Below are 12548 nucleotides of genomic sequence, written 5' to 3'. Positions count from 1 at the left end.
CTACATAAATGTGACTGAAAATATTAACAGAAGTCCTAAAAGTAGATGAAGAGAAGCTCATTAAAGGAATTACACTGAATATTATTCATTTGTTTATGGAAGGAAATGATCCAACATTACATCTACCTACGTGGTGGTCCAACAGGACCTTTTGCTTTCAGTATCTGATCATAACAGCATCTAAACCTTTCTGTTGAGTCCTGCACGTCGGCTTTGGACTGACTTTAGTCCGTCCATCCACACAGAACAGCTTCAGCGCCGGGATGTTTGTGGGTTTTCTCACTTCAGCTCCTTTCATAACATTTCTGTGGGGATTAAGGTCCAGACTCTGACTTTTCACAACACTACCTTTCTTCCTCTGTAACCTTCCTCTTTGGGAGAACTACCTGTTAGCTTCGGGTCTCGATGCTTGACCTTGTTCCTCTTCAGTTCACAGACAGAAGTCCAGACATGTTTCCTTAGAATCCGTTGGTATAGTTCAGGATTCATTGTTCCATCGATATTGATGAGCTGTTCTGACCCAGATGCAACAAAATGGACCCGAACATGATGCTGCCACCGCTGTGTTTCACTGATGGGATCAAGTTTAGTTATTGTTTGGTCTTGTCAACCCTTCTGGCTCGTCTACCCACAGATAGGCAGAAATATTTCTGTCTTCCTTGTTGTGTTGTTCCAGTATTTTCTACACTAATGAGCATTTACATGAGTGAGAGAGACCTTTAGATATTCACAAGTCAACCTTGGTTCCTTTGTGACCGTGCAGACTATTCTAGTGGTCTCATACCACCATCCCCCTGACTGTGAAGTGGGGAGTCCAAACTCTTTACAGATGGTTCTGTAACCTTTTCCAGCCTGATGAGCATCAACAGCTCAGAAATCCTTGAAAATCTCCTTTGTTGGTGCCATGATACGCCTCCACGAGCATGTGCTGTGAGGATCACACATTGTTCTTTGGACACAACAGGCATTGATTGAAAATACCTGACTGCAACGTTCCCTTCAGACTGAGTTCTAATCCCAGACGTTCACATGTTGTTCTCCACTCGCTGATAAATAACGTTGGAGCTTTTTCTGCAATAAATCAGTGATGACGTATCATGTTTTTGTCTCATTTGATTAATTGGGTTTTCTTCGTCTACTCTGAGGACGTCTGATGATGGTTTAGACAATCAGAAAAGGCTTCACAGAACTTCCAGCACCTCTGTAGCTGCTGAGAACTAATGGATCAACCTGTTGAAGCATCAGTCATCCGGCGCTTTGGCGTTTTCTGATTGCGACGTGATGCTTCCTCGCTGACAGATTGGCTGTGTGAAGGAGTGCAGAGAAGATGAGTTTTTGTGTCTGAACCGTGCTCACTGCATCCCTCGGCGCTGGCGCTGCGATGACGTGTTGGACTGCATGGATCACAGCGACGAAGAGAACTGCAGCCAGGGTGGGTACGAGCGTGACCTCGGGTCACGGTGACTGATGTGTGTGTTCACTCACCTCTCAGGTAAAGCTGACTGTCATGTGCTATCTCAGATCTTCACATGCCGAATATTACTACCGAGCAGGAAAGTAATGTGAACCACAGCAGAGCGTTTAATATAAAAGGGAGAAAATAAAGGATATAACAGATAAGTCAGGACACGTGGCAGATGTAGTGATTTCATATATATTAAGAACGAGAGATGAGAGGCAGAAATAGATTAAGACTTTGTGGGTGAAATGATCCACGGTTTCTGGATCATTATGTGGACTGATCTCTCATTATTATCTTGAATGCACTTTTCTACGTGAGTGTTGAATGTCTCGGGGGCTTATGGGTGTAATTGCAGGAGCATTCTTCTGCCGGGCGGATGAATTCATTTGCAACAACACCTTGTGCAAACTGCACACGTGGGTGTGTGACGGCAAGGACGACTGTGGAGATAACTCGGATGAAGACGCAGACATGTGTGGTGAGCTGAAGCCGTCGCTCACGAGGCTGAAGCATGTTTTAAAAGCCCAGGAGACAGAATATTACACTGACGTTACATTTAAGATTTCATGCACTCTTTTGGAAGACGTACCCATTAGCTTTTCTGGTCTTCTGATCTCCAGCGAAGCTCCCCTGTCCTCCTACGAGGCCGTTCCGCTGCAGAAACGATCACGTGTGTCTGCGCACCGACCAGGTGTGCAACAAGGTGGACGACTGCGGCGACAACTCGGACGAAGAGGAGTGTGGTGAGTGCAGAACACAGACCTGAAGCTGCACTCAGCAACTTTTTATGTAAAAACACAAGCATCCTGTATTTATTAAACCGGTTCAGAAGGCTAAATGCTCCCCCGGTGCATTCGTCCTTGATACGGAGGAGTGCAGATATTGTTGCGTTGTGTTTGGAAGTGCAGCCGGGGACAGGAAAAGGAAAAAAAACAAAAACAAACGGTGGTTCACAACCTTTTCTGGCACCAGGAGAAGCAGTGTTTGCTTCTTCCAACCTGCTTTGTGTGAGTCTATGAGTGCGGCTGGTAGATTAAAGAGGGTGTTTTTCCCTCTTCTATATTGTTTCCCTCAGATCATTTCTGAGGCCTGTAGGGGTCAATCTGAAGGGGAACAGAGAAAACAAAGTGTTTAGGAGGATCTTCTTTCTCACATGTTAAATGGTGCAACATCTGTCCCTGTATCCAGTTCATAAGAGGATGCTTGATCCTACACTTGGCTGAGTGAAGATCTTTAGTGTACTTTAACAATTTAAAGCAGCATTTGTGTTCAGATTTAGCAGTTCTTTGTATACCAGTAGCTGTAAACTAAGATGAAGAGCAGCTGGAACGTCTGCTGCTGCATGAAAACAGAAGATTTACTCAACACAGTTCAGATTGTTGTTTTCCTCCAAATTGTTGTCAAAATGAAAATGGTTGTTTATTTCCTTCATATGTCAGAAGGCATCACCGCCGCCGTTCCTTTCATAGAGTCCCGACGTGTTCCCTCAACGCCAGCAGACAGGAAGGAGAGACGGGGGACAAATGGCTGGCGTCCTCCATCGCTCTCCCGTTCCTTCTCTCCTCCATCCATCTTCCTCTCTGATTCCATTGATACGTCCATCCATCTCTTACTTCAGTCCATTACCTCTCACCATCGTACGCTTCTTCCCTCCATCCATCCCTTCAATCTCACCCTAATCCCATCATTCCCTTCATCCACCTCTCCATCACTTGATCGCGGTCCTTCTTTTCTCTGCGTCGTGCCGGGGCAGGGCGCCGACCTTTCTCTGTATACCTGCTGGCAGAGACTATGTAGCTCAATTCATGTGAACTCATGACCAAAAACAAAATATGCAAAGTTTGTAGGTTAGATAATTAGCAAACAGCTAGCCTACAGCTGGACTGTAGGGTCAGACATCTTTTAGCATTGATTCTCAAACTCCAGTAAAGTAAAAGTAATACACCAAGAAAGTCCATTTTAAGTTTCATATTTATACAGTTATATGGAGGCGATAAGCTAATCTACTTAACAGGGCTCGCCTTGGTCCACACATTTGAATCCGTCCCCACTTACGGAGTTCACTGTCATTTAAATGGGATGTTTGCAGTTCTGTCTGATATCAGGCAAAAGTAGGAGTGTAGCTAAAACTTAAAAACTAGTCTTCTGCTGTGAGAAACTAAAAAGGTTAAGAGCTGTTCTCCTTCCCCCCGAAGCAGAGGTGGTGGCTGGAAGACCTCGGCCTTGCGGGAAGACGGAGTTCACCTGCGGCAACCAGCGCTGCATCCCCATCCAGCTGCAGTGCGACCTCTTCAGCGACTGCGGCGACGGCGGCTCAGACGAGCAGGACTGCAAGGCATGTAAGTACGGCGCCGGCTGACTTGGGAGGGGGGTAAAAAAAAAAACCAGATCAAAGAAGCATTCGGAAGAGATGAAAAGTATCAAATGTCACCGTGATGTTATCGGGGAGCTCAGCCATCTTTTCATTTCAGATGTGATGTTTTGTTATTTATGTTAATATATGTATGCCCGCGTTGTGTACGAGACGAGAGGAGGATGGCGCCCTCTTGCCTTTTGCACATCAAAAGGAAAACCCAGCAGGTGTCTAAGATGCAGTGGACTGATGTGTAATCAAAGTCCTGTCTTTATTTGTAGTTTCCAGCGGAGATGTATGTGGAAAGAAAACGAATCCGTGTGGGGAGGATGCAGTCTGCAACCAGACCAACGCTAACGCTATATGTCAGTGCAAAGCCGGCTTTAAGAGGAACCAGAAGACGGGCCAGTGTGAAGGTACCGTCTGATCTGATCTGTTCTTTGTTTTCCCCGTTATGAGGCTGCGGTGAAGTCTGGTCCGTTTGATGAGACTCGACGCGGCATCAGAACATTTGGCTTGGTTTGGGATGATTTGACAGAGGAAGGCAAATGGCCAACTGCTCATTTGTCCAACCTCGTGGTCTGATTAAGAACAACATCAAGAGGCCTTTTGAGTTTGAGCAGCGCGCTGAATCCTCTCTTAGATTCCAGTGTGTGTACCGGGCTGGTGGGTAAACACGGTTTGTAGTCCGGTTCCTTTGAACAGTCGGGTCAGACTTTAGCACCGAGACGTTTCTGATGCTGAAGCTGTCAGGTGTCACATATAAGAAGTGATTTTCTTTGGATGTTATTACAAGGTAAAGCTCATTAGAACTTCTGTACCTAAAATCTAAAATAAATAGATGCAAAGAATGCTGCTGCATCAACTCGTTTTAAAAGTTGGGAAACTAATGAGTCTGGTAGAAATAAACGGACATGTTGGCAGATTACAGGGATTAACAGATGCAGACATAATGATGTTGCATAAATTGTGGTTCTACAGATGAATGTTGTGACCTGGTCCCAGCTAATGGCTTCTTGGCAGCTGTTATAACTTATATGCAAGTGTCATTTACTGTATGTCATTACATTTCCTTCTTAGAAAAAGGTTTTAAATAATTTTTAAAAAGGGTTTGTACTTTATTTTTTGCTGATTCATGGTACGTTTTGGGATACATCTACCGTTGGCTTGAGTCTTCTATCTGTCAGTTATTATTCATGAATTCTGCACATAAAGAATCAACCTGTTCCTAAATAAACGAGTCTGTCTTTTCTTTCAGAGATAAATGAATGTCTGCAGTTTGACACGTGCCCTCATTACTGCACAAATATTAAAGGATCCTTTAAATGCACGTGTGATCGCAATTACAAGGAGATCAATGGAAACTGCGTCGCCAAAGGTAGGACTGTCATCGGTGTCATCACGTCCTTCTGCGCCACATGCTGACTCAGTGATACGACCTCATGAAGTTTTGTTTTCTTTCACATGTTAATGACTCGCCGAGCAGGACCAGAGGACCGAGTGCTCTACATCGCTAATGACACTGAGATCCGAAGCTTCGTGTATCCGTTCAACCAGAGCTACGGACACAAGCTGCTCACTCACATCGAGGACAACGCCCGCATCATCGGCATGGACGCCCTCTTCCACCACCAGAAGTTCATCTGGGCGACCCAGTTCAACCCGGGCGGGATCTTTTACAAAGACACGCTGGAAAGAAGTCAGAGCAAAACAAACGTCAGAAACATTGTGAGTACATTTAACCTGAGCGTTGGTGTTGTTGCGTTTCAAACGGCATAGCGGAGCAAACATCCGATGAATGTTTTATGTTCCCTCAACTCTGTAGCAGCTCAGAAAATATCAGCTGAAATAATCCATGAACTATTAATGTATGTAAAGGTGCTAAAGCTGGTGATAAAACAGAAACACATGCATGTTGAGCTGTTGTTGTGTCACTGCTGCATCTGTAATGAGACGGGCATGAAGCTGACCTGACGTTGTGATGGTTGCAGTGTTCAGACTTCCGCCGCCCCAGAGACATTTCTGCTGACTGGATCACCGGCAACATCTACTGGACCGATCACTCCCGGATGCACTGGTTCAGTTATTACACAGCCCACTGGACTAAGTTACGATATTCCATAAACGTAGGCCAGCTGAAGGGACCGAACTGCACCCGCTTGATCACCGACATCGGAGGGGAGCCGTACGCCATCGCCGTCAACCCCGCCAGAGGGTAAGGTCGCCTTCACGGCTCTTCTGTTTCCTGCTGACGGCCCCGAACACACACCAGCCCTGTGGTGTGATCGTCTAAACACTGCCAGCAGACCAGTTTTACATACTGTGGGAAAGCAGCTCATCAGTTTTCTTGATGCTAATTGAAAATGTATGCATGTTATTAATTACTCAGCTCAGTGCAGTCAGTCTTACATGACCAGAGCAGCTCCATCACACAGCAGCAAAGCCTCCACACACGTACACCACGCTGACGGTTGATCTGCACGTTATTTCAATGTTCTCATCACCTTCTAATGCTGCGTTCATTTCCAAGTAAAGAACAGTCTTTATCCTCAGTGTTAATTAGTTCTGAAGACGTGCTTACAGTAGATTTTTAGATGTTACATCACCAAGGACAGGAGGTTTAGTCCATCAGGCTGCATGTGGAGCTTAAACAGACTCGTATTTCTGCACTTCTTTGTAGTATTTCACCAACACGTGTTGTCAGGGAGGTACAGCGTTCCTCTTTGTCTCTTACAGAATGATGTACTGGAGCGTGATAGGCGATCACTCCCATATCGAGGAGTCGGCCATGGACGGATCCTTACGCAGGGTTCTGTTGGAGAAAAACCTCCGTAGACCCACCGGTAGGTACTTCTTGTATTGCTGGATGCTTCTTTCCTGCAGTTTTCTTGTAAACAAAGAAATTAATCTTGAGTCATCACTTGTGTTCGTCCTTGAGGCTGAAAATTCGCATTAAATGCGTTTTTTTCTCTCTCACGAAACCTTTACTTGAAGGTTTTGGAATATTTTAAAAATGTTAATAATCATGTTTTTTATCTTCCCACAATGTGTTTTTTTCTGCCTTTTTCTGGTGCACAGTCAGATATAGCATTAAAGAAGTATTGTGTTCAGCTGAGGAACTCCAGATAGAAATGATTCAGCCCTAAATATAAAATAATAACCATATATACAGCAGCGATCTGGGACATTTTGTTTTGCTCCAGACTTCCCAGTGCTCGGTCTCAGTAATAGTTACCGCTTTAAGTCGGAGAAAAAATACTTAAATATTCCAGTTAAACTTTGCTGAACTGCCTTTGAAACAAAGATTCGACCGTAAACGGCAGATATTTACATTCTCCATCTGTGTTCACGGGAGCAAATCTCATAAACTGTGCTTTATGTGTCTGTAGCATCGGAATAAAACAAAGCCGGCGTTATTATTATTCACAGCGAGCACAGAGGGAGAAGTAATGAAGGAGACGCATTTGATGCACAGCATGCGAGTCTCTGTAATTCATAGCTAGGCCTGAATATAAATGGGAGGGTAAGGTGTTGACTTGGCTAATTAGCTAATAATATATAGTAATAATTTATCCCCAGGAGCAATTTCACACGTATATAATTAGATGACATTAGATGATCTGGTTATGGGCTGCATGGTCTCCACAGGAACAAGCAGGTTCCTCATGATGAGGTGTGTTAGGACCCAAAAGTTATAGTCAAGATGTTTTTACATGCTACAGGCCCAGAAGCCCCTCAGTAAAGCACCAGCTTCAATACGGCAGCTAAAGATATACCAAACAACACAAAGAGAATTCATAAGCGAGGGATGCTCTGCAGCCACTCGGAATGTGTTGGTGTGTCTATTGGGAGACACTTAGTGCTGATCTAGTTTTGAAGAGCTGCTTTGGCCTCCTTTAATTCAAGGGACCCGTGCTCCGTCTTGGTCACAGAAAGAGGGATTCATCATCAGTGGAAAAACACAAACCTATTTAAATGCTGCCGCCAGGTGCTCAATTATCTGGTCCGGCTTCTGGGAGAAAGTAAAAGTGAGCCGCTGCTGTGAAACTGTAAACTCTGCCATCAACGGTGGTGTTTTCATCATAAGCACATTAAACGTTGGATGTAAACAGTCCAGAGGAGATGAAAAAGTGTCTCGACAATCCCGCTGATCTGCTGCACACCTGTCCTGACCTGCACGGAGGGAATCCACAGTGATCCCTGTGTCATTTGTCAGGTAAATAAATCTCTTACGTTTATCCTCCCACAGGGCTCGCCATTGATTATTTCAACCAACGTATTTACTGGGCCGATCCCGAGCTCTCGCAGATAGGCAGCATGAGATTGGATGGCTCGGACCCTCTGGTGACGATCAGCGACAGACACGGTAAACCTGCAGAGTCCAGCTTCCTCTCTTAAACACACACCGTTCACGCTGCACTGTGGTTTCCTCAACTTATTTTTAATCAAATAATTGCACCAGTAAAGCTGCTTGTGTGTCTCAGAAGGTCAAACTTCTAAACACTGTTTAAGGTCAGTCTGCCCACACAGCGCATCCCGTCCTCTTCCACCCGCCACAGGACACAAAACTTTCATTATCCGAAGGCTGAACATGTGCATAAAGAAGTTATCTGCTTTCTCTTCTTTGCTGAAACTTTAGGAATTTCCCAGCCGTACAGAATTGACATATTTGAGGACTACATTTACGGAACCGGACTAAAGCACGAGGTGTTCAAGATCCACAAGTACGGCAAACAGCCGGTGGAGTTCCTCAGCCTGGGGGTGGAGAAGCCCACCAACGTGTTCATCTCGCACCGCTACAAGCAGCAGGACGGTGAGCGTTCCTCATCTCCACGGTGCTTCTGTCCTTTCTTCTGAGGACACTTTTTTACTTTTTTTTTAAACAATTTAATTTCCCCTTGATAGCTTTTTTATATTCCTTGTTGCATTTCTTAGAAATGATTAAAAAGAAATTGAAAAGTTCTTTCTTCGCCTCTTCGCGTGCACATCAGGAAACCAATATGGCAGGCAGAGAGGAGAAAATATATATAATAGGCATTTAAAACACTCAATATAGCTCACATTAGACTGACCTTGAGGTTGACCGTTGATGCTAAACTGAATGCAGACGTCTTGCTGTCTGTAGACTGTGTGATAATAAAGCTGCTTTCATCTGATCAGCTGCAGTCGTTTCTTATGGACTGTACGCCCCGATATAAACAAAGACGAGGAGTTTCTGAAGGCCATCATTAACGCTCGCTGTAACTCACGTGGTTGGAGTTTTGTAAAGGTCTAATCAATTAAATGTTGAGCCGTTCATACAACACGGTAATAACACTGAAAGGAGATCATGTCCAAGGTGTGAAAAACATGTCTTATGTAAAGTTTAATGGAAAATGTTCGAGGTGGTTTTTATTCAGCTGAAACCAGAAGTTTACTGTATAAAAAGGAATAAAACCTTCTTTTTCTCACTATCTGACATTAAATCAGACTAAATTTTTCCTGTTTTAGGTCAGTCAGGTTCACCAACATTAGTTCTATTTGCTAAATTCAAGTGAGAGATAATGAGAGAGAGAGTTTTTTACGACTTTCTTCAAAGTCAGAAGTTCACATCCACTAAGATGCCTTCAAACTAGTTGGCAAAGCCCAGATGATGATGTCATGGCTTTGGAAGCGTTTGATTGGTTGATTGACAACATGTGAGTTAGTTGGAGGCACACCTCAAACACGTTGCTTCCTTCTGTGACCACATGAAACATCTAAAGAAACCAGCCAAGATATCAGGAGGAGAACTGTGGACCTGAAGGTTCCACGTTCATCTGTTCAGACAGTTCTATCAGTATAACCACCATGGGAATGTCCAGCCATCATAGGCTCAGGAAGGAGACGGTTCTGTGTCCAGAGATGAAGTGTTCTGGTTGAAATGTGCGAATCAACCCCAGAACAGAAGCTGAAGACCTTGTGAAGATGCTGCTGAAGCTGGTCAGAGGGTCATTATCCACAGTGGAACCAGTCCTGTACCGACATGGGCTGGAAGGCTGCTCAGAGAGGAAGAAGACATCACTCCAGAAGAACCATAGAAAAGACAGATTACAGTTTGTAGATGCACACAGGGACAAAGAGCTTCATCAGTGGAGACATGTCCTGTGGTCTGATGGAACTAAACCTGAACTGTTTGGCCTTAATGACCATCGGTACATCTGGAGGAGAAAGGAGGAAGCTGGAAGCCTGAGAACACCATCCCAGCTGTGGAGCACGGGGGTGGCAGCATCATGCTGTGGAGGGACTGGTGACCTTCACACAATAGATGGCATCATGAGGAAAGAACATGATGTGGAGATACTGAAGCAACATCTCCAGACATCAGCAGGAAGTTACAGCTTGGACACTAATGGGTCTTCAGATGGACAATGACCCTCAGCATAGCTCCAGATTAGCTACAGAGAGGCTTCAGGACAACAGAGTCAGTGTTGTGGAGTGGCCATCACAAAGCCCTGATCTCCATCCTGGAGAACATCAGTGGAGCAAGGAGACCAACAACCCTGACCCAGTTCCACCAGTTCTGTCAGGAGGAACGGGCCAGAACTCATCAGACTGTTGTGAGAAGCTTGTGGAAGGAAACCCAGAACGTTTGACCCAAAGTCATAGAGTTTAAAGGCAACGCTAGCAGATACTGAGGAGATGGATGGAAACTTCTGACTCTGAAGAAAGTAATAAACTCACTGTATAGGGGTTTGTGCATGAAGACGTCTGGTTGTATCATGACTAGACATGATGGTCATTCTGACATCAGTATCATAAAAACTGGATTAAACTGAATGATGTAAAGAAAATGCTGATCATCTATTTATTAAATAATACTGACAAAGCACCAAACCAGTAGCAGACCAGTCAAACACATGATACTGTTTTAGGTGTGCAACATTAAAAAAAACCCAATAACCTCCGTCTGTTTCCTGACGTATATCACCCACGTCCTTCCTCTCACGGCCTTCTTGTGGTAAACCAGTGTCAGTTATTTGTTCCACCGCTGGCTGGTGTTAATGGTTGGAGGACGCCGGGCGGCTCAGTCTTGGTCAGTTTTTCACTTAAAGGGCAGCTGCTCCGTCCTCCAGAGACTCATTAGGCCGGCCGAGCTGTGTGCAGTCTGTGGGCAGGAGATGCGCTCGGCTTGCAAAAAGCTGTGACGTGAAGGCTTGATATCTTCAGTAAAACCCCGAACAACCATCTGGGAAGATCTTCTTTCATCCTCGTAAAGCTCAGCGCTGATTATATTTAGTATACGGAGGATGTTCCAGTAACGCAGAATGTATGTATGTTGTTAAAAACGTAAAGAGGCCAGAGATCACTTCATCAAAAAATGCATTTTCCTGACGCTCGTTTTGGATAATTTAATGTTTTGTTTTTTGTCTAATCCAGTTCGGATACAGCCGGTTTGCCTGTTATTGTTTGTTACAGCTAGTTCTGATTAATTTAGAATACGTTCTCATTATTTCAGCATCAGAAAGAGCACTTAAAAAAAAAAAGAAGAAGAACCTCCTACTCAATTAGACAACAGCGAATTCTTAACACATTCCACCATCATTGATTATTCAAACCGGGGAGCACGTGTGATGTTTTCTCGTACGCTCCGACATGTTTGCCGTCTCTGGGCTACGACAAAATAACACTCAAAATGGAAATTAAAACACTTGAAGTAAATAGCTTCACTCTGAGGAAGAACAGCAGCACTTTGCACAAACAAACAAATCTTTCTCCTCACATGCCAGATTTACGGCATATTTTCATGGTTCTTCTCCGTCTTCTTTCTCCGCAGCGTCAAATCCCTGCTTGAGGATGTCCTGTGACTTCATGTGTCTGCTCAATCCAACCGGTGCCAGATGTACCTGTCCGGAGGGGAAGGTTCTGGTCAACGGCACCTGTAGCGACGTGAACATCTCAGGTAGAGCCGATGCATGTGTGTGGATTTGCAGTGACGTTAACGTGTGGTTTTATTTAGACGTTCTGTGGTCGACCTGTAAGAGCCGTGCAGAGCAGCAGCATCTCAGAGTGGTACAGATGTGCACACCTCCCCCTTCTCTTTGCTTTACTAGCATCGTGAAATTCATTAGAGGACAAAGCGTGGTGTTGTCAGCTTGAGTAATATTACCTTCACCACGAAGGTCCATCCATGAGCAGACCCAGAGTGGAAACACAAACACCAGAGCAGACAAAAGCACAGGAGAAGCAGCAGAAGAAGAGCCTCCAAGCAGCAGCAGAAACTGAATTACATGCACATAAATTAGATAAATAAAATAAATAAATTACATTAAATTTTTGGGATGTTTGAAGCACCAGTTAAATATTTAATATCACTTTAGCTCCTCCATCATGATGCAGAAGGTCAGGTCTGTTTATTAAGGCAGAGCTGGTCTAACAGTTTCAGAGTGAGGGACTCCAATGCTCTAACATGCGACAGGTCCAGCTGCCACAAGACAGAACCAAGAAGTCCAGATACAGCCCAAACAGAGGGGTGTGTCCACATACCAGATGATTGTTTGCTGCTATGCTAATGCTATATTTATGTTAAACATTGCAGCTGATGCTGTGATAATGAGAAACTATTTCCACATCAGCACCCTTTATGACACCAAACTAGATCTGAGCAAACTTCATAGTTATTAATTCCTGGAACATCTTCACCAACACGCCTCGCTGTGAGCGTCTGTCTGCTCTGAGCTTGAACGAAGCTCATTCCTGGAAGCAGGCGACTCC

At 44.5% G+C, this 12548-nt stretch overlaps 1 protein-coding gene across 1 annotated transcript in view; it reads left to right on the top strand.

Moving 5' to 3' along the window:
• Positions 1–12548, top strand: part of lrp1bb (low density lipoprotein receptor-related protein 1Bb) — a 187997-nt gene that overhangs the window by 156984 nt on the left and 18465 nt on the right. The window contains exons 71-82 of the mRNA XM_008282795.1: positions 1300–1432; positions 1818–1940; positions 2083–2205; positions 3661–3801; positions 4097–4231; positions 5074–5193; positions 5302–5543; positions 5807–6030; positions 6552–6658; positions 8065–8181; positions 8455–8628; positions 11611–11736. Coding sequence (XP_008281017.1) covers positions 1300–1432; positions 1818–1940; positions 2083–2205; positions 3661–3801; positions 4097–4231; positions 5074–5193; positions 5302–5543; positions 5807–6030; positions 6552–6658; positions 8065–8181; positions 8455–8628; positions 11611–11736 — 1765 coding nt within the window. The remainder of the gene's footprint in view (positions 1–1299; positions 1433–1817; positions 1941–2082; positions 2206–3660; positions 3802–4096; positions 4232–5073; positions 5194–5301; positions 5544–5806; positions 6031–6551; positions 6659–8064; positions 8182–8454; positions 8629–11610; positions 11737–12548) is intronic.

This window comes from Stegastes partitus, unplaced genomic scaffold (assembly GCF_000690725.1).
Source record: "Stegastes partitus isolate 25-593 unplaced genomic scaffold, Stegastes_partitus-1.0.2 Scaffold286, whole genome shotgun sequence".
Classification (NCBI taxonomy): domain Eukaryota; kingdom Metazoa; phylum Chordata; class Actinopteri; family Pomacentridae; genus Stegastes; species Stegastes partitus.
The sequence above is the reverse complement of the archived record's forward strand: the minus strand, read 5'-3'. Positions and strand labels throughout refer to the sequence as shown.